The 21,075-nt window shown below is 34.1% G+C and overlaps 2 protein-coding genes across 2 annotated transcripts; one reads left to right on the top strand and one right to left on the bottom strand.

Annotated features, from left to right (window-relative positions):
* Nucleotides 1-2,040: 2,040 nt before the first annotated feature.
* Nucleotides 2,041-6,954, bottom strand: LOC128922202 (kelch-like protein 17). Its single transcript, XM_054231982.1, has 8 exons — nucleotides 6,814-6,954; nucleotides 5,046-5,219; nucleotides 4,621-4,978; nucleotides 4,182-4,556; nucleotides 3,787-4,100; nucleotides 2,766-2,967; nucleotides 2,363-2,458; nucleotides 2,041-2,297 (listed from the first exon to the last, which is right to left on the bottom strand). The coding sequence occupies exons 2-8, from the start codon at nucleotides 5,198-5,200 to the stop codon at nucleotides 2,058-2,060; spliced, it is 1,740 nt and encodes a 579-aa protein (XP_054087957.1). The 5' UTR covers nucleotides 5,201-5,219; nucleotides 6,814-6,954; the 3' UTR covers nucleotides 2,041-2,057.
* A 12,562-nt stretch (nucleotides 6,955-19,516) lies between these two features.
* On the top strand, nucleotides 19,517-20,167 carry LOC128922230 (uncharacterized). Its single transcript, XM_054232043.1, has one exon. It carries the CDS (start codon nucleotides 19,683-19,685, stop codon nucleotides 20,142-20,144), a length of 462 nt encoding a protein of 153 aa, XP_054088018.1. The 5' UTR covers nucleotides 19,517-19,682; the 3' UTR covers nucleotides 20,145-20,167.
* The last annotated feature ends 908 nt before the right edge of the window (nucleotides 20,168-21,075 follow it).

The following is a 21,075-nucleotide window of genomic DNA, read 5'->3' as shown; positions in this document are numbered from 1 at the left end:
GTGCAAGCAGTCTGGAACATTTTCTTTCACTTAGTAAGCGCACTAACAAAAGCTCATTTTGTGATCGTTTGATTGTGATGCTGCTCATCTCAGCTACTAACCAAAGTAAATATGAAGTGAACTCTTTTATAACATTTAATAGTATTGCCACTAGGGGGAAAATAAATTTTGATATTTTTGTGTATTTTTTGGGTATTTTTCGATTTTCTTACACCGTTCTTGAGAAACTTGAGGTTTATGGGATCTCTTTTCGAGTTTTCTGTAAACTCACATTGAGACCAGCTTATATTTAGCCTATAATATTAATTTCAGAATGCTCTTATACAGGCCAATCCCTGAGCTGTGAGCATATTCGCGCATAAAGTGCATAAGCTTATAATTGGATCGTTACTTTCAACAGTATTAAGCCGCTGGGACTTCTCTGCGACTACCCGCAATGAAAATTGTACCATTCAAAGCCACCGTGGCAGCGTTGATAGATGTTTTTTTTTTCATAGAACTAAAAGATTTCCATTGCATCTCAGGACCTAGCCTAAACCTAATGCTTTTGTAGTGAAGAAGAACTTCATTCAACCAAATGCCTTGTTGTTGATTGCCGTAAGTAATCTCTTAAATTAATCTCCATTGTGGCATGCTATCGGGGATAGATACATATGTATATGAGAAATTCCTTTGCCGTTGTTCAGTAAACATCAAGTCTATACGAGAATATAAAATTCAACTTGCACCACAGCTTCTTATAATTGGATAAACGTGTCACTTCTAAATTAAATGCGTAAATACACCTGCCAGGCACAACTTACCACTAAGCTTTTTTCAATTTTTTTTCGATATTTTTATTTTTTTTGTTTCTTTCTTTGTTTTGTTTGTATTTAGTAACCACAAAAACATTATATTAAATTACCTGCATACAATTTCAGTATTTAATTTATCTCGTTTAATGAATAAACCACAAAACAAATTTTCGTAGCTTATACATAAGCGTGCGGTTTTAGAATTATTTTTAACTTTATAACGCGACTAAACGGAAATTTCTTTAAAGTGAGGAAAATTCGGACATGAAATTATTTTTTATTTGCAATGAGCTAAAACTTGATTACGACATCTAGTCTTTCATGTCCGTTGTCTTTCTCTCTGATTATGTAGGCTTCGGGAACGCTCAGAGTTGGACTCCCAAGTGCGCTCTTGTATATTTCTCATATTTTATTATTCAGTTTCAGGTTAAGATTCTTTTTGATTCCCTCACCTGGGAGCTATTTCCAGATTTTAAGATTGTAGTAATAAATATAGGCTATGTTACTCAGGGTGAATGTAGCTTTCCAATATTGAAAGAACTTTTGAAATCGGCACCGTAAGTTTTGAGTTTATTCATTACAAACATACATACAAATCTTTCCTCTTTATAATAGTCTTATAGATAGTATTTTTTCTCTCTAGTCAAATAGTTTTTTTTATTATTGTTTCTGCACTACTGTTTGATTTACTGGAACCCAAATATGATGATTAAGTTAGGCCGGGTGAAAGTCTGTGGGTTTCAACGATAGCAACTTACCATTTCAAACATGCATTTCCGTCTGCGGGAGTTCTTGTATGTTTAGACGTCAATCTTTCGCCATTCGCATCGTGTGATAGATTCGTAAAAACATCACACAAACTATAGAGTTGAGGTAAAAATAATACAAAGTGCATTAAGTTACAACCACGTAGCCACGATGAAAATTGGAAGAGCTTCTTTTATGAAAACTAAAATAGTAAAAACGCCGAATACAAAACAAGAACAAAAACGAAAACTAAAGCGAAAAAATAAGTAAAGAATAAATACAACAGCAAATATAATTAAAGAAAGAAGTTATAGTAGTCGGATAATTTACTTGCTTTTTATTTATTTAAATTTTCTACAAAAACAATTGAAATTAGTATTAACGCTTTGTTTCCTTTCTTTTAAGAAAAAACAAGAACCTTAAACGATTAAAGCAAATTTTGGCCGTTAAAGTTTTCTTGTTTGCCGCTTCTATTAGTTTATTAAAAAAAAAAACAGTATTTCCATTATCGTTTGTTTATTTTGAAGTCAGAAAAGTTACGGGTATAACAAAACATGAACATATGGAACCTTTGGGTAACGAGCTTTTCTGTACCCACTGATCATTTTCTTCGTTATAAACTTCAACTCTTGTCTCATTATTCACGCTGCCACCAATAGCCCATAGTTTATTGTCAAAAGATGCACAATGCCAATTACTGGAGAGCAAATCTGCGAGTTTTACAGGAAGATTTGGTTTGCTATCCAGAGAGCAAATCTGTGAATTTTTTTGGAAGATTTGGTTTAATATCAAACAGTTGGAAAAAATCAATTGCAATGTACCTGAGTCCATGTGTCTCGCTGAGGATCGTAACGTTCAACAACTGGTCTACCTTTAAGATAGCCTACAACATAGATGTGACCATTATGTGCAGCTACCTGTAATACAAAAAATAAGAATTAATGTTTTATTTAACTTTGCTGGAGCAAATCGGACAACTTAATAAGATTCCGACTGTTCTCATAAAATATTTTAACAATGTCTACTGATTGGTACAGTACCCATTCTACATTGTGTCATTGGTTTTCGAAAATGTAATTCCTTTTAAAAATTTTATATATTTTTGTTTAAATTTGCAAAATCGTCTAAAAGTGAGATTTACCTTTTCATAATTGATTTAAAAAGTGATCTAGTTTTCAATTGGCCCTCATTAAATCAAGCATTAGTTTTTTTAATATAACTTACACTAAGGCTCGAATACGTTTTCGTCATAACTGCACAATAAGTCCAACTATTCGAATCCGGGTTATAGCATTCTACGGATTTTAAGGTTTTTCCATTCGAACCGCCTATTATGTAAACTTTACCATTCAAAGACACTGCACCGGCCTCGCAACGTGCTGTAATCAAAGGTGCCACGAACTCCCAACCATTGGATGCTGTATACCTGGAAATAAACAATAAAAAATTAATACTTATTTATTACATTGAAGTGATGAGCATTGTCTTTCGTAACATTAACGAGCGTCCACGGTGAAATTTTAGCCGATCCTTTGTACTTATTAGACTTTCGATTCCATGTTATGTTTTTTACTTTTTCAATAGCTTAAAATATTAATTATTCTGTTCACCTTTTAAAAGTTCGATTAATATTAAGAAAGAATAGTATTCATATTTAAGAAATGTATCGATTTTGATAGCGGATTCAGCAGCGATTAGGAGATGTGACATACATATATACGTCGATTACAGTTATATAACACAAGCTACAAATTACTAAAGCCATCTACTGGAAAAATAATATAATTTTTTTACTAGAACCACTATTTTTAAATACTTGCTTCGAGAATACGCGAATAATATTATTTTTTTCTTTATATACATACGAGGTACATTATAATAATAGATTTCTGAACAGTTCTTAACGGCTACAGCTGTAGAAAAGCTATTTTTGTAAAGTGCTAAGAAGACTAGATATACCTGTTCAGGTATATTGCTTAGTTATTGAGTACTTATTGTAGACAATATAAATATTGCACTGCTATTGTAAAGGATCCTAAACTAACGAACAGAGAAGAATTTGTCATGTTGTTGTTATGCTTTCGCCGTTGAGAAGATTTAAGATTATGTTATGTGTACATAATGCAGGTATGTACTTACTTGCTGAAATTGCGACTAACAGTACGTTCCATTTATGTAGATGCATATACATATGTATATTTAAATTTATAATATTTAAAAAATCGGCCAGACACTAGGTACTTACCTTTCAACTGACTGCAAAATAGTATTATTCTCACCACGACCACCAATAGCGTATATTTTTCCTTCTAATTCGACAACACTATGGTCTTGTCTTCTATGGTTCATTTTTGACAATTCTCGCCATGTTTTATTTGGAATATTCCAACTGAGAAAACTTTTGGATGGTGATTTATAGCTATCACCACCAATAAATAACAAATTGTCATCCTTTAAAATCGCACTAGAGTTTATATTATAATTATATAGAGTCGCATATTTTTGCCATGTGTCCTCAGCTTTATTATATTGAAGTGCACATGCCTTCGACGAATTATGCTTTGATTATATTAAAAATAAATATTTTCCATATATTAATTAGAGATTAAATTTTGAAAGTTAACCGCTGTGAGCGCTTACCTCTTCGTAAACAAGCAGCAATGTTTTCTCATCACAATTTCCAGCACCGATACCTACACGTGGTTCAGTAAATCGCATATTTATCTTAGTTCGTGCTGAGGGATTACTGATCCACGTGGACGCCTGGAGGGCCAACAATTCACAACCAAGTAATGACTGAATGTGAGTCAAAAGGAAGTCCACATCGAATTGAGTGAGCCGCAGGCAAGCGACTAAACGAGGTAGATGTTGTTGACGCGCAGAAACATCGTGATTAAACCAACGAGTTATGGCACCATATGCATCTTCCTCACAGGTTATATTTAAATTGTCCGATTCGAGAAGACATTGCAATTTCTCAACATCAAAATTGAGAAACTCGTCCCGTTGGCTAATCTAGTATTGGCAAAACACGAAATTTTAATTACGCCATTGGTCCCCATTGATTGAATAGACTCACCTCCATGAAATTCTGTATTTCGTATTCGTGGATTTTCCGCTTGACAAGTTCACATTGCGTTTCGCGTTCTAACGCATATACACCCTGTAATGTGCATTCATCGATGTGCGACATAATGAAGTCCATGCAAATGGTCGTGGCATCTTCCAATTGCAACTCGATTGCCGCCTTCAGCATCGCAGCGACATTGTCTACGGTAACCAGCGCCTGTCCGGTGTAGCAAAAGGTTATTAAGCGTTCAAAGATATCGCTATCGATATCATTTATTTCGATGACAAGAGCATTGCCTCGATCGCCGTTGAAGAGGTTCTCGAAGTAAGAACTCGCTGCTGAGAGTATCAAACGATGTGCGGGTACACTGTGAAAAAAATTATAAATGTAGATCAATATATTTTTATGTGACGTTCAAACTATGTAATACTTACAAAGCCTCTGGGTTAGAAGCTTTAAAAGTCACATCAATTAGAGACTGTTCATCGTAGAAGCAAAATATTTTCTTCATTAATTTCTCCATGAAATGTAGTTTCAACTCACTCGAATTACGCTGTGAAGCAGTTGTTTGCTTAGAACTTGTGGCCATTTTAAATTATTGAACTTTCCTGTTGCGATGAGAAAATATGAAAATGAAAATAATTATTTTGAATAAAGTCAATTCAACTTGAGCTTTGCTTTCTAATTTCATCTAGTTTAAACTATTGGACGTAGATGCATTCGCTCCATAACTACGACAAACGGTTTTACGTAGTCGAAATGTACCATTTTCTATATCGGACTGGTCGCAGTCCTATTTTGGTAGCGCGTTACATTCTGAGCTCGATAATAAACTAAGCAATACGTTATAGTGATCATAGCTTTTAATCGAAGATTCAACAATCGATAAGTGTAGAAATTCGATACTAAGATGTATTAATAAGTCTTAAGTCAACTTTATAAAGATCTCTCAGTATCTATAGAAATAAAATAACGGATATAGTTATTTCGCCTAAGATCTTAAAACTAAAATCCCTCTAACTTACATCCAAAATTATGGGTTTATTAACTACCGTTTTTTGTATAATTGTCAATTACCATATTCAATTAAAATTCTTTTGTACGATTTGTAAAATGAAATTGTACGATTTATTTCACACTTGTATTACTATTTTACAAAAATCCTCCACCTTAAAAGCGTTGAAATTGAGAAAAAAATGTTTGAATTAGTTTTCACTTTATATGAACATATGTATGTATATTGTAATGCCCAAGACATGCATATGGTTTCCGTACTACAATGTGTACGACAATAAAAGCTTAAGAAACCATGTACCAGCATAGTGACACACATGTAGTATTGTACTACATATGTTTACGTCCATCAGAAAGCAAAATGGATCCTGACTTAGTTATAACTGCAAGCAATATTAAAATTTTCTTTTCCATTATAATTATTACTTCTCAACAAATTTTTCACATTATTTTTTTTTTTCAAATTTTGTTTTTTCATTTCAACTAATTTTGAATTTAATTTATTTTCTGTATGTCAAAATGTCAGAAAACATACATATGATTATGGCAGAAGAGCTTAAAGCTTTCGGTGTGTTCAATGCAATCCATTGTAGTAACATTTCACAACACCACAAAATTTCAATGGTTTCTAGAACTCTATTGTAGTACGAAACACCATTTACTTGCAAACAAAATTCGGAACACCGGTGATACACATATGGTTGCTGTAGCATACTACAATATGTACTACATGTCTTTCTCAGGTATCAATGTATGTTGCCATATTTGAATTTTTTATAATTTCTCCTTTGTTCACTTTTGGCACTGTGGCAGCCATGTACCTAGTATTGCTGAGGTTTACTCGCCCAAACCGCTTATCAGCAAATTGTAGAGAACTAATAACAAACCACAAGTGAGCGTCTAAATGTTTGTAAACAATAATAAAAATATAAAAAAATTGAGCAATACAACTGTGAGCGCTCTTAAATTTTGATCTCGCTTGGCGACTCTTGACTTTCTCTTGCTTACAAAGAGAGGATTTTTTTGTTTGTGCTTGTCTCGATAAATCACTCAGTTAATATGATCAATATAGATTGCTATTTCCGTTATAACAATGTAACAATACCGCGAAAAATCAAAAACTAAATAAAGCAAAACTTATCTATACTCATATATCCTATATATTATATTATTATGTAGACTTCATACCGTAACAACTCACGAAGTGACTGAAATATGAACTTATGTGCACCGCTACTCACGCTATACTGAAGAAGCAGTTTTCGATACCATAGTTACTAAGTGCAACCATAACTTCGACGAAAGAGCGTACAAAGAATGTAAAATTCTCTGCATTGAGAAAAGAACCCAAGTGATCGTTTGTTTACCTACTTACGTATTGTCACTTACGCGAACAAGCGAAGATCACAAAACGAGCTCTTGAGGCGCGACAAAACGACATACATATATGTATACATGTATGTATTTAACATATTACCGCTGCGAATAAATGGAGGAATATGTCGATACGAGGGAAGTAGCATCTCCGCTTGCTAAACCATAATTGTAATTACCATTTCGAGTTCGGTTAAAGAAAAAACTCTTTCGCGGAATCATTTGTACACTTCTAAATTGTTAGAAATTTAATAAACTCTTGATTGTTGAGTACAATCTGTGTTTTCACTCTTCAAAATATAAAAGTGTAAGGGTGTGGCAGCTAAACACTACACGTTATTCATCCGGAGAGCCCCTCTCTTAGCGTATACAAACATATGTATACACATTAACACTAACAACGCACGAAGTGAATTTGTACTTATCTGTTACGCTACTCATGCTCTGAACACAAAGACGACGACACGACACGACGACGCGACGGCTGGCTACAAATGTCGCTATGAAGCCAGCGTCTTGAGCATTTTGAAGACGGCAGCGACATGTCAAATAACAATTTCATTGCTGTCGCTCTGAAACTCAGCGGAAGTTCAATAAAATTTACATATTTTGCTCAAAGTGAAAATTTTTGTGCAAAAAAGGTATAAAGAGGTCGATTTATTTGTTTAAAATAATTGATTGTTATTACAAATCGCTTGTAGCAAATGTTGATATTTGAAAGATTTATGAAGTTAGGTAGCATAGTGTCTTCTTCTTCCATGTCTTCATGCCTTACATTTTTCATAACCACTTGCTGTTCAAAAGTGTTAGCGAAGCATTTGTAATTCGTCATATTACTTGTTTGCTTGCCATTAAACTTTAATAAATGCTTCCATATTCGACAGGAAATAAATTCTGTGGTTTTCATTTTTTTTTAATTTACCAACCACGCTCCAAACTGCAATTTTACCTTTCTTTCTTAGTTGAGTACAAAATTGACATAGTCGATAGCTGATTTTTTGTAGTAGAAACCCGTAGTATCGACTGGTTCGGGAGGTATAGGCTAACTTACATACTGAACTTTGGAACTTTCGAGAGAAAGTCCTAAGTCCAGGTTAAAAATATTTTATTTTTAAGAGGCTCAGTCTTTTCGACGAAGAGTGTAACACCTACGTAAGAGTTAAATACAAAGCGCTTATTTGCAAATTTCACTATGGAAAGGTTTCAGATTTTATAGAATTATGTATGCAGACAACATATTGAAACCGAAAAGACTTAGGCGGTGCCGCAAATTGGATTTTGTAAGAGCACTTTCAATGGATAATGGAAAATTGACAAAGATCGTGAAATTGGTCCAAGAAATATTGAAAGATAGGATCTCGATTCATTTTCCCCATCAGTAGTTACTTGAAGGAAGACGTTAAAACTAATAGGTTCAAGCGGATAGTTGTTTTGGTCTCCGCCCTTCAAAAACGTCGGAAATTAAAAGAAAGTAATATTTTACTCTCCTTTATCCTTATATATATTTCCACTCCTTCAACAAAGCCGTTACATGTTATATTTTGAAAATTTGCAATAAAATCTCCAAATGCACAATTATGCGCTAAAATATCCTCATTGAAAATACCGCAAAGTTAGCACATAAAATATGAATAATTGTTGCAAAACTAGTTCAACAATTGGCACAGTTTTTCTTTTCCCGCAACCGAAAACTTATTCTTTATTCAAACGCAAATATGCAAGAAAATGAATTTCTGCCTAAGACTACAATGGAGCTTTCCTTTTAGAGCGAGTGAAAGTGTGTGTACCAGGCAAAATTCGACGAAAAGTTCGCCTATTGATGTATTCGGTCTATTCATTGCAATAATTTCGGTGACAATTATTGTAGTATTATCCTTTCGTACCTCCGGTTGTACGCCTGGTGGTCGCGCTCATTTTTTTCTTTTTGGTGTCGCTCTTGCCTTTTGTGCGGCCACTTTTGCTCGATTGGCATATGCTTGACATGAAATAATTATGAATTATAGCTTTTGCTGGACAAACATATTTCATGGATTTTCTCATAAATTTCGGTTTGTGGTAGAAGAAACGTCGGTGGACTAAAACATGCTCGACAAAGAACAAATGATTTTTTAATGTGAAATGCGGAAAATTTGGTACATTTCGAGAACAATTCCTATTGAATTAATTGAAGTCAAATAAATGTGCACTAAATGAAAATATTATATAATGAGAGTACCCAAGAGAGAAAAGTAAAATTTTGCACTTTCGTATTTTACAACCGAATGGCTTTTGTATATCACAAATTACTGAAAAAAGAAGTACATACATAACGAAATGAGTAAGAATAGGACAAATTATGAGCGGAATATGACATAATATACCATAAGGCTTCATCCCACACACTAACGTGAAAAGAGAGTCACTTCAAAGTTCAGAGAACTTCAAGTCAAGTCAAGTTAAGTTCCGATCTTCCTTAGAACTCAAGGTTTGTGGCCATAACAAACAGTTTCCTTCTCTAATTGAGTCTTGAAAGGTATATCAGATGAGTAAAGATGAGTCTAACCGATAGACCAATGGGGTAATGGCGAAAATATTCGTTAGTATTTGTAAGCCTCGGTTTATTCCAAGGGGACACCAGCGATCTTTAAGCGAACTGTAAAAAAAACCTCTAAAATCATTCATTCATCTAACGATGGATACGATAAAAATCCTCTATTATCAATTGGAATTGTAAAACCTCAAAGAAGTGTTTTCTCTAAAACTGTATTATTCCCACCATCGATTACGGTTGTTTTCTTTCATTCAACTATCTCACTTCGTAAAGTCAATTGGTTGAATGACTCCATCCGCGCCTTATTGTGATCCATAAAATTTGGGGTCAGATACGTGATGGTCTTATCCAATGTACTGAACAAGATTTTAAGGATTTATAATACAGTTTCCGAATTTATACCTCTTAGACCCAACTGTACTTTCACGACTACTCGCTTTTCGTTTCTATCTTCCTGTATTCTTCAGTGAAATCGGTGGAGACAAAAGGTAACTTTAATCGGACTGAAGATGCGGAAACCGTTTTCTTCTTAGCGCAGAATGGTATAGCTCCAAGAGTAAAATTTGGTGGAGGTGGATGGCAGTGTCGCAGTTCACAATTTGACTTCATGGCTCCTATAGAGCTTTAGTCACACCCTTAATTTGGACACTTTCCTTCAGCTTAACCAACTTAACCACAGCCTCCATTAAAAGTCCGTTTTGTGTATGGAATATACCTTCAAATATTAATCGGCCGAATAGACCTTCACTCGGTCAAGAATCACAACAGCGCACATATTGTCAGACGCACAACATCCCATTCACATTCCTCAACACAACTCACACTCCACCACAACTATTTCGTTTAATTTGCTGAAGAATTCGAGATATTTACGGCAGTTTCACTCAGGCATTCGCACGTCTAGTGTCAATGTGGCCATAAAGCTACAAGAAAGTATAATGTGGTAGTGGCAGTAACTTTGGCGCTTGTTGAAAATTATTGTTTCAGTATATGTGTGATAAAAGCGGAAACGGTCGAGTCAGTAGAGAGTAGAGTGGAAAGTCACACAGGGCGAAGAGAGTGTAAGAAATCATAGCTGGCACAACGAGTCGCTTAGTGTGGGTAAAGTAAATAAAATAAATATTTCCTTTAAAGTTGCACCCCGTCACTGCTATCGCCATAAACACTTGCAATTGGTCAAAGTAAATGGCTGAGTGCTTCGATTTATAACCTCAGTGTGCACTCCGGCGGCAACCTTTGACCAGCCTAGTTGTTAAGCAAATGGAAATTTTACAATTTAATGGCAATTTTATGCACTTTTGCATGCAAAATGAACGAAAGATTTCCTCCAACACTGTTTGCTCGCACTAATGAAAATATTTCAATGTGCGAACTGGTAGTAGGACGACTCGGAGGCTCTAAGGGTGACATAAACATACGTAAGACTTTGTAATTTATTTGTTAGACACCATAGATGTCATCGTATAATATGGAATTTTGAACGTGAGTAGTGGTTATTGTAACACAAGTACTTAAGTTCGAGTTGACAAGGCAGAGTAGTGTGGTCGTCGGGATTTGGAAAGCTTGGTACTTCTCACATGCTCGTAGAAGTAAAAAAGTTGAAGATATGGATAGGGAAAAAGGACTTTAGCAGACGGGTATTATAGCTAGTATAGAGGTTTTCCAAGATAAGATATTTTTGTATAAAACGGAGTTTAAACAGTTCCGAATAAAAGCTAGTTCGTAGTATAGACTTTTCTCCATTGAAATTTGTAGAAGGATGGACATAAGGATATATCGAAAGCAATTTATTAAACAAAGATATTTGAGTACCTCTGGGTGTGCAGGGTTTGCTCGCTCCAGACAATAGGCAGCAGTATTTGACTCTGTTTAACTGACCGCAGACAAAACATAGATCTACTGATGGACATCCTAGATCATAGTACTTTCGAAACAGTGGACCTCGGACCCGGACCCCTGCTCAGAAGAAAACTAAAACTGTCTTATCGCCAGGAAAGCCATAATTTTCTGGGGTTAAGTAGGCGTGAACCTTGACAAAAGATCACAGTGCTCTGATCTGCTGACAGAGACACAATAATAAAGCACTATTCTATCATAAAAATGCACTGGTTCACTCCCCTGTTGCCAAACCTCAAATATGGTCGAAATAGGCTGTGGACCCTGTCCACCGCTGGAGTAAGTGTGTCAAGCTAAAAAGAGACTTATCGATCCAAATGCGAGATTTGGCTGTGCTATTTAATGAATACTTCCTCATTAATAAACTTGTCCTAATATTGTCACCTAGATATTCTAAAAATTAAATGCCACTTCCACAATTGAATAACACAAATAATTTGCAACAATTAGCTTTTAGCACTTCCTCTATCTGCAGTGTTCGGCTAACTGGCTAATCAAATAAGTTATTGTTTAAATTCTCCTTGCAAAGCTTAATAGCCAATTGCCATTTGAAGTGATTTGTGTGTGTTAATGCATTAAAAGTAATTGATTTTCTTAACCTTAAGCACAATATCAATAGCAATTATTATGCTTGCTACACTTTATTTCCTTCCGCAAATTACCGATGTCTTTTACGTCTGAAGTGAATCAATAAATTTCGCAGTAATCTCGCCTTAAAGGCTTTTTATTTTATACGAGCGATAAGCCAGCGTTGAGCAAAAAAGTAATAAGGCAATTCTTTTGTATCTCTTTGGAGCTTTTCAAAATCTCTCTGGCGTTTTGTCCTTTTTTTTGTGGTTGATGATGGTCTCTTTGGTGGTATAAAAAATTAATTTTGGGGCTTTTAGGCTCAAGTGGAATTGTTCTGTGAGAATTTTTCAATATTTTATTTTTATTTTTTCAACATAAATTGTGAGGCATTTCGTGGTGTTCTGCACTTTAATTTATTGTAGTTATTAAAGGGTGATATATGGAGAGTTTAGTGCTTATTTATTTGAGTCCAATATAGGGAGTAGACACCTTTAGTATGGGCTCTTTCAGGTATTTCATATTTTTAGTACATTAATTATATAATTTATTTATATTTTAAATATAGTACAAACTATCGCAGAACATCAAAAGGAGATATTATATATGTAAATATGATATATTAGTACTAAACTTACTGTAGAATGTATTTAATAATTCTATATACATACATATAAAATAATCAAAATTAGTACAAAAAATCATATTTTTTTAATAATATAATATTTCACTTAATAAAATCGCATTATTTTTATATTTGAAAAGCCTTTAGTTCTAAAAGATTTTAGAAGAACGAAATTTTACAAGTCTAAAAAACTCATTAGGAAATATGTATACCTCGGCAAGTTAAGTACTAAATTATTCTTGGTTTTTTTATGAGATTATACTCCTTTTGCACTGAGAAATAGCATAAAATAGAAAGGCTTAAATTTTTCAGACTTGAAAAAGTAGTACACTTAGGAAAATATAAATATTTTTGAACTCCAGCACAGAGTAAAATTTCTAAATAGTATACAGTTATTTTGTTTTAATTTCTAAAAAAAAATATTATTAAATAAAGTTTTAGTACTACAAAACTAAAAAGTGTTAAAAAAGAGTTTAAAAAATTTAATATTTAATACACTGAACAATATTTGTTCAAAATCATTTTATATTGATTCTCGAAGCCATTTGTCACACCTGAGAAAGGTACTAATTACTAAATAATTTTTAGTATTAGGTCTACAACTTTGCTTCCGCCGTTTTTTTTTTTTTTGTAAATTTAAGGCTTTTTTTGTATAAAAACGGTTACATGTTGCTCAAAATATTGGTCGTCGCTAGCTACCTTTTTTTTGTGACCATCTTTCTGGCAGCATGCGTATTCCGTGCAAATGTCGAGAATTCGACTCAAAAAGTGACGTTTTCAGTTGAGAATAAGTTCGGGATGCAAACAGATCCCTACAACTATTTTATTGGGTTAATGTTGACACAAATGTCCAAGATCGATATAAAACGATTTAATCGACCAGTGCTTGACCCTAGAGGCATCTATTGGAAAACGGCGGAAGCAAAGTTGTAGACCTAATACATTAATAGAAGTTAGTACTAAAAATTGAGTATGAATTTTAGAACAACTATGCAAAACAACTGCAAACTCAAGTTATTTCGACCGAGAGTTGGTTAACCTCACTTTCTGTCCGCCGAAAAGAATTATTTTCCAAAAGAGTTCAGTATTTGTTGCCATATCCGTCAACTCGTAAATATTTCATTATAATATCATACGAAATTGGTCAAAAATGGGTGGCATTTGCCATGCTTACGGCTTGACATTCGACAAAGGTTATTTCAATAAAATATTAAATGAAAATTTTCCAGTCTTCAAACAACACGCGCCGGTACACACACACATCCACAAATGTACTCGCAGGCATATAAAAGCGCGTAATTGACTGACGTGCGCTCCATAATAAATTCGAAAGCTTTTGCGCCTGCTTCCCGCTGCCGGCTAAGTAGATCCTTTTCGATTGCGTTCGAGTGCGCTTTTTGTTTACTGTTGTATACTTTAGGACGTCGGTATTGCGACTTTGAGCGATCGCATATCGAAATTTTTCGCTGTCTTAACTTTACACAAATGTTCAGTGAGTGTGTGTTTGGCGCGTCAAAACTTGACAGCGCAAACAATAGGCGTGTTTTATTTGACCAGCAAATTAAGCTATTAGCTTATTTTGTATGGAAGACTTAGCCAACATAATTATGTTGGCTTGTCATAAGCTATCATTGCTTGTATATTGAACTAGAGGCATTGCCAGTTCATCGTTTTTTTTTCATTCACAATAGTTGGGGTTTTTCCAAAAAAATGTAGTTGGCAATAGCGAGAAACCCCATTTTGACAGATAAAAATGTAAACAAACCAAAATTTTAAATTCTATCGAACTTTATCCATATTTATTTAGACCATCCCGGATCTAATAATGATTGTAGATTCCTTAAAAGCTCAGAATATTATACAAAAGCCGTAAACAAAAGGAAATTTGATTTATTAATTCAACTTTTTTTTTCAAATAAATTACATTTCAGCTGAGAGTTCGGGCCCGCATTGCCAACACAATTCATTTTTAAGCGAAGATATGAAATAAGCTAAATGCGTTTTATTTGTACATGATTTAGCTATTAGCTTGTGGTGGTCAAATAAAACACGCCTAATATTAAATTGCAATAACAATTGCGAGTTGTGCAAATATTTACAATAATCATGCAATAATAAGAAGCTACCGGCGAACCAACCGACACCGACTGACTGTGCGTTTACGTCTCATTTAACAGTTGTATATAAAGCCTGTAGTATGAGCATATTAGTGTTTCGGTGCAACTGACAGTTGACAGCCGTACACAATTGCAGGGCTCCTTATCAAAAATGTTTGGTTTCAATATTGGCGGCAAAGTTGAAAGTATGTCGAGCAGACGTTTAACAAAATTGAGAGAATGATGGATTGTCGGTGTATATACTTGTACATGTATATGTATAAATATATGGGCGTGTGTGATTAGCGACATAAATCATAAGTGTTCTTTTTACTATCTTCTAAATAATAAATAATTGCTTCATTTCTTCGTAAATACCCAAAAAGCTGACATGGTTTCAAATTTTACGACTTATTAGCCCGATAATTTATATATTTTGTGAACGCAGCATATTTGAGAGTAAAATGTATTAAATAAAAAATAAGAAGAAGACAAACACAAAAACAACTTAATTTTCAAAAATTTGGATTTTGAATATTATTTTATTTAAAGAAAAATAATTAAAATAAATTTTAATAATTTTTTTTTAATTATAAAAAATTGTTTTTTCATAAAAATTATTATTTTTTTTTTCAAATAAAAAATGTTTTGAAATAGATAATATGGTAGTTAAGTTAAAAATATAGGTTTATCAGATTCAATTTTGTTTAAAATATAAAAATATTAGATTAAATATTTAATACTGAAAACACAACCAATAAAATGTTCATACTCACAAAGGTACCACTGTTACCACTTCATCAGCAATTTCAAAAAGAATCATTCTTTATTACTAAAAGCTTTTCTGAGCGAGATCCAAAATGTGCGTCATGTCCGAGATCTAAAAATGTACTGTTCTCTCTGCGGACGTAGTGAAATTACAGTGAAACCTTAGCAAGCAAAACTGATCCGTATATTTGCTTTCTTTTCATTACCAAGTGATTCATTTAATCTCCAATAAGAGCTCTACAAATAAAACTAAATAAAACAAAAACTAAGTGGGATATCAATGAAATTCTTTATTCCTGTGACTGAAACTTACTGAAGAGAAATGTCTAAAGAGCGGATATTACGGTTTAGTTCCATTTACTCAAAAGCGAGCAGCTGTTTTTCTTATCATACTTTCCGCTTCCTCTTTTTGAGGTTCAGTCGCTTTGTTTTTTTCAGAGAAACTGTTAGATCGAATCTAATCCAATATTGTATTAAATTTTTTTGAAAACCTTTTTCCCTAAGCGATTATAATGTGGTGATTTGATTACATTCGGCATTAATTCAGTCTAAATAAATAGCACATGTGACTTTCATTGTATTTCAAACTCACTAATATATCACTCGTATATATAGTATGCATTTTCCTTTGAATTTATAGATTATCAATGTTCTTAACCATTTGGATTGACTGTACATTCGATACGCATAGAAATTTGCTTGTGTGTATGCTGTCCCCCGTACAGAGATAAGCATGTTTAAATAATTGTCATATATAGAAACTAAACACTGGTGTGCGTAAAAAATGCAAAGCTTAAAAAAATCTTCAAGTAACATATTATATTAAAAAAATTAATTTTAAGATTATAATTTGGTAAAGATGAAAACGTTTACTGCCTTCGAACTATGTTAAAGATTTGCTTGATATTTCATTGCTAAAATTCTCCAAACTTCACTGAAGCTTCTGAACTAATATTTTAGATAGTCAGCAACTAACAAACTTGGTTTTCTAGATATCCCATATAATAAATATAAAATCCATTAGTGCGCGTATAGATAAAACCCGTATAAGAAAAACTAGGAAGCAAGTTCAAAATAAATATATGTAAATATGTGTAAGCTAAATAGATTCCGTTCACTTTATTGTCTCCAAGTTTGACAGAGTTCCATAAGTATCTCCTTCCGTATCGTGGAGCACGTTAAATATAGTTATAGAGCTTCGAATATTGAAATAGAATGGCTAACTAAAACTGGGTTTGGTAGCAAATTGCCTTAAAAATATGGTATAGGATATTGTAATAGTGAGGGAGAGGATCAGGTTAACAAGGTAAAAATCGTCAGATCATACTAACATCAAGGACAGCATTACAAAAAATGGAGATTGAAAAAAGATAGTTGATCATTTCAAACAAACGAGGGTTTTTTTTGATGGAACTCGTTGTTTTTGGATACATTCAATGTAATTGGTTGGAGCCTCTTAACCTCAGAATGATTTTCAGAATGCATAGAAAATTGTCATAATGGGAGTAAATCGCAACAAAGTAAACATAACTATTATACTCTCTAGTTTTGTTCACATAACGGTTGTAAGTAACACCCAAAACTAAAAGAGTTAGATATAGAGTTATATAAAACAAAGTATCAGGGTGACGAGTGAAGTTCAAATCCAGAAATCGTACCACTGCCATGCCCACAAAATGGCGAAAACCGAAAGTGCCATAACTAAGTGATTTTTGTACATATCTCGTAAACTACTAAAGCTATACCGACGAAACTCTCAAGAGTCGTTTCCTTCAGGCATTTAATTATACAGTCTAAAAATGATGAATATCGGTTGGAAAGGTTATGTTGAAAATTACTGAAAGTGCTTTAGCTCACTGACGAAAAATACCAGAAACCTTAAATTTCATAGTAAAGATGGTACAGAAGTGGTGCATTGAAATTTGTATACAAAATTTTTTATGGTCGTGGTTCCGCCCACTTATGGGTCAGAAACCATATCTCATAATCTATTCGACCAATTTCAATTTGGTTCATCATATTTTCCTGACATCCCAATGATATGTTATGAAAATAAACCAAATCGGTTCACAGCCACACCTCCTTGCCATATACGTACCTGAACTTTGAACTCGATCTGAATCGTGTACTTTACAATATATAAAGTAAGCACTAGTGAAGATATCCGAACAGAACTTTGCACAAATACTGCATTTATAGTGTGGCATCGCACTTCTAAAAAGGGCCAAAATCGGGCCGTAAGTTTTCAAGGCGCCATATATCGAATATGACCTCAGAGGTTCTAATATTTTTTTTTTGCCGAACATATTGGCAAGTCTCTCAGATATTTTGATGAAATTCAGAGGGAATACTTTTCTTAGCTCCAACATACATAATATTAGGGTTTCCAACTTTCAATGGACTTTATACCATATATATGACAAATATGTCGGTTAAATCGTGTGTTATATTTATTAATAAAATTAAATAAACAAATTGCGAGAGTATAAAATGTTCGGTTACACCGGAACAATTACAATTAAGGGTAATTACTTGTTTTTATATCAAGTTACTAGCAGACCGCTCCGGCTTCGCACGGGTTTAAACAAACATTTCAAAAGTTATAAGTTTTTACACACTTATACATACACTCCCATACATATGTATGTACTTTCCCGTTTCTTGCGTGGGTTCTTTTAAAAAAAGTTAAATGGGGAAAATTCGGACAGGAAATTATATTTTATTTGCAATGAGCTAAAACTTGATTACGACCTCTAGTCTTTTGTTTCCTTTGTCTTTCTCTCCGATTATGAAGGCGTTGGGAACGCTCAGAGTTAGACACCCTAGTGCAAGCTTGTATATTTCTAGTGTTTTGTTCTTCAAGCCGCTGAACACGCTCCGTACTCGATCTCAAGCGCGTACTTGGGAGGTTTTGAAATTTTGTTCAACAAGACGCTGCGAGCACTCGTTACTTGACTCACTGGCATGCGATTGCGATGCCTTGCAAGACGATTTTCAGTTTCAGATTAAGATTCTCCATCACGGGGTTTTTTTGATACCCCCACCTGGGATTCCAGTTGAGATTCTAGCAATAAATATAGCCTACGTCACTCGGGGCAAATGTAGCTTTCCAATGGTGAAAGAATTTTTGAAATCGGCACAGTAGATATGCTCATATTTGAGTCCACTACTGTAGTGTACGCGCCTTCATAAGCTGACCGGCTCATTGATAAAACTTACGTTGAATTTGTGCATATATATATATATATCAGTCTCAGATATATATATATATATATATATATATATATATATATATTATACATGCGTATTTATATCTTTAAACATACATTTGTATGTATTTGTGCACTGATATTTTGTATTTTTGTATTATTTGATTTTCTTAAGTGCTGTCATGCTATTCAAATAAATTGCTTTAGTGCATTTCTATAAATTACTAGATGCTCATATCACTTAGATTGACATGTAAATGAGTGTAGAAAACATAGAAATACAGTTGAAAATAATTTTGAAGCTATTATATGTATGTGTGTACACATAATAACTGAGACAAATAAATAAACAGATTTTTGCGGCAAAATAAATACATAAATAGAGCTGATTTGAAGGTGAATTATGTATGTATATTCATATGTGAGTGTCTATGTACCATATAAGTAATTATGAATATATCTACTATTTGTCGTTGTTGTACTCTGATACTCATTAAGCTAAAATCTGTATTATCTTAGCATAAAATTTTGTGTTTAATGCATTTGATTTACTAGATTACTATTTTGGTCAGTTTCTAAAGAATGCATTGAAATACAATCAGTTTTTTGTGAGATCCTTACAATGGATTCATTAAAATTTGATTAAGATTATAAATGAGAAATAATCAATTAAATTGAAGTCTTTTAAGTGCACTGTCATTATTAATTCATACGGTAACCGAATCACCGAGCAAAAATTAAATTAAATCCTTAATGAAAATGCATAAAATATGAAAGCCCATGGAAATCATAATAAAAATAAAAGCGCAGACATTACAAGTGATACATAAATTTAATTATATAAATTAACACTTACATAACAATAACAATTAGATGACCAAACGCAAAATCATTTCAAACTGAAGTATTCGTATACAAATACAAATATATAGCTTTAGGCAAATCCAAAGCATCACCTGGACATTAGCGAGACTGTGGATGTGCTATTCCTTATGTTGCTGGAGAAAATCGAGGCTTATATGTATACCTGCTATCCGACGCGCGCTGCGGACTATAGCTTAAAGTGCATAAAGATTTACGTACGGCGCGAGCTGAACTCAAACTCCTCCTCGTTAACGCATGCGCCCCCAAAATGCATACTACCGTTACAGTATCGTGTGAAGCATGCCATCGCAGCGCCAGCCACAAAGCCGATCAGCGCGAAGGCTGCCGCCGACGCGAACCTGTATTGCTTCCGCGTTTGTGCGCGCACCCAAGAGTTGTATGTGGTGCCCTACCAGCTGGGCAAATGTCCGAGCAGTACATGCTCTACTGAAGTACAGCGTGCGCAACAAACTTGGGATCGCGTAGGCTGTGGCGCCCATTATATAATGTTGCAGAGTGTAGACGGTGCTCAGCAACAACTCTTGGAGATCTCGAACATATGTCGCTTTCTACGCACCGATGACAGATGAAAAAAAAAAAAAAAAAAAACGTGCGTTTAATCTATTCTGCCGTTTTGTTTTGCTCGATCAGCTGATCCCCTTTGTGTTTTCTCTTCTCCTTTGGTTTTGGCGTTGCCAACCATTGGAAATATAAATAGAGTGTTAGCGTTAGGAACTGAACGTACCTTACTGACAGGTGTTCTCAAACATTTTTTGCGGAGGTATGGCCTCTGAAAATGGTGATCGACGAACACCGGAGAATCCTTTTAGGAGGAACTCCAAAATAATGAGAACGCCTCCAAACGGCAACAACGAGGTACCCACAGCTTCTGGATCAACAAAGAATGGCGACAATGTCGACCAAGTTAAAAGCGGTGGAAAAAATCTGGAACCGCAGATTGGTGAAACTGCAAATGTTTTCAGTAAACTTGGTACTAAGATTAAAGAGTTAGAAAACATTATGTCTGGCCAACGACACATTAACCAAGCCATGCGCGATGTAGTAAGCAGCATAGTGAGTCTGTATAATAAAGCAGAAAAAAACGAAAGTGCACTGAAGAAAACTATGGTGGAGAAAGTGCTTATTAGTAAAGAGGTAATTACTCCAAAAAGACTGCGGGAGTTACAAGGCCAACTACCACCAACAAAGAAACATAAGAATGTAAACGAAAAATCGCAGCCAACATATAGCGAGACCTTGAAATCAGCAGGAAATAAACCCAGCGCAGGTGAAAAATGGGTGGATGTGGTAAAGAAGAAGAGGCCAATAGAGAAAAAAATCAGATTGAAACCAGACGATATTATTTTAACCAAAAAAGACGGCGCTTCTTATGCTGATATATTGCGTAAAATAAAAAGCAACAGTGAGCTCGAAGATTTGGGATCGAATGTGACATATATTAGAAAAACTCTTAAAGGAGATCTTTTACTGGAACTGAAAAATCAAACGGACAAGAGAGCC

This window comes from Zeugodacus cucurbitae, chromosome 5 (assembly GCF_028554725.1).
Source record: "Zeugodacus cucurbitae isolate PBARC_wt_2022May chromosome 5, idZeuCucr1.2, whole genome shotgun sequence".
In the NCBI taxonomy this organism is placed as follows: Eukaryota; Metazoa; Arthropoda; class Insecta; order Diptera; family Tephritidae; genus Zeugodacus; species Zeugodacus cucurbitae.
This window is presented reverse-complemented; position numbering and strand designations above follow the sequence as displayed.

Excerpts from the sequence above, each read along its gene's own strand:
- LOC128922202 (XM_054231982.1), bottom strand. The coding sequence starts at position 5,200 with ATGGCCACAAGTTCTAAGCAAACAACTGCTTCACAGCGTAATTCGAGT. Across the intron at positions 2,968-3,786 it reads ATTTTGCAGTCAGTTGAAAG|GTATACAGCATCCAATGGTT; the intron begins GTAAGTACCTAG and ends GTTTATTTCCAG. Across the intron at positions 2,459-2,765 it reads AAACGTATTCGAGCCTTAGT|GTAGCTGCACATAATGGTCA; the intron begins GTAAGTTATATT and ends TTTGTATTACAG.
- LOC128922230 (XM_054232043.1), top strand. The coding sequence starts at position 19,683 with ATGTTGCTGGAGAAAATCGAGGCTTATATGTATACCTGCTATCCGACG.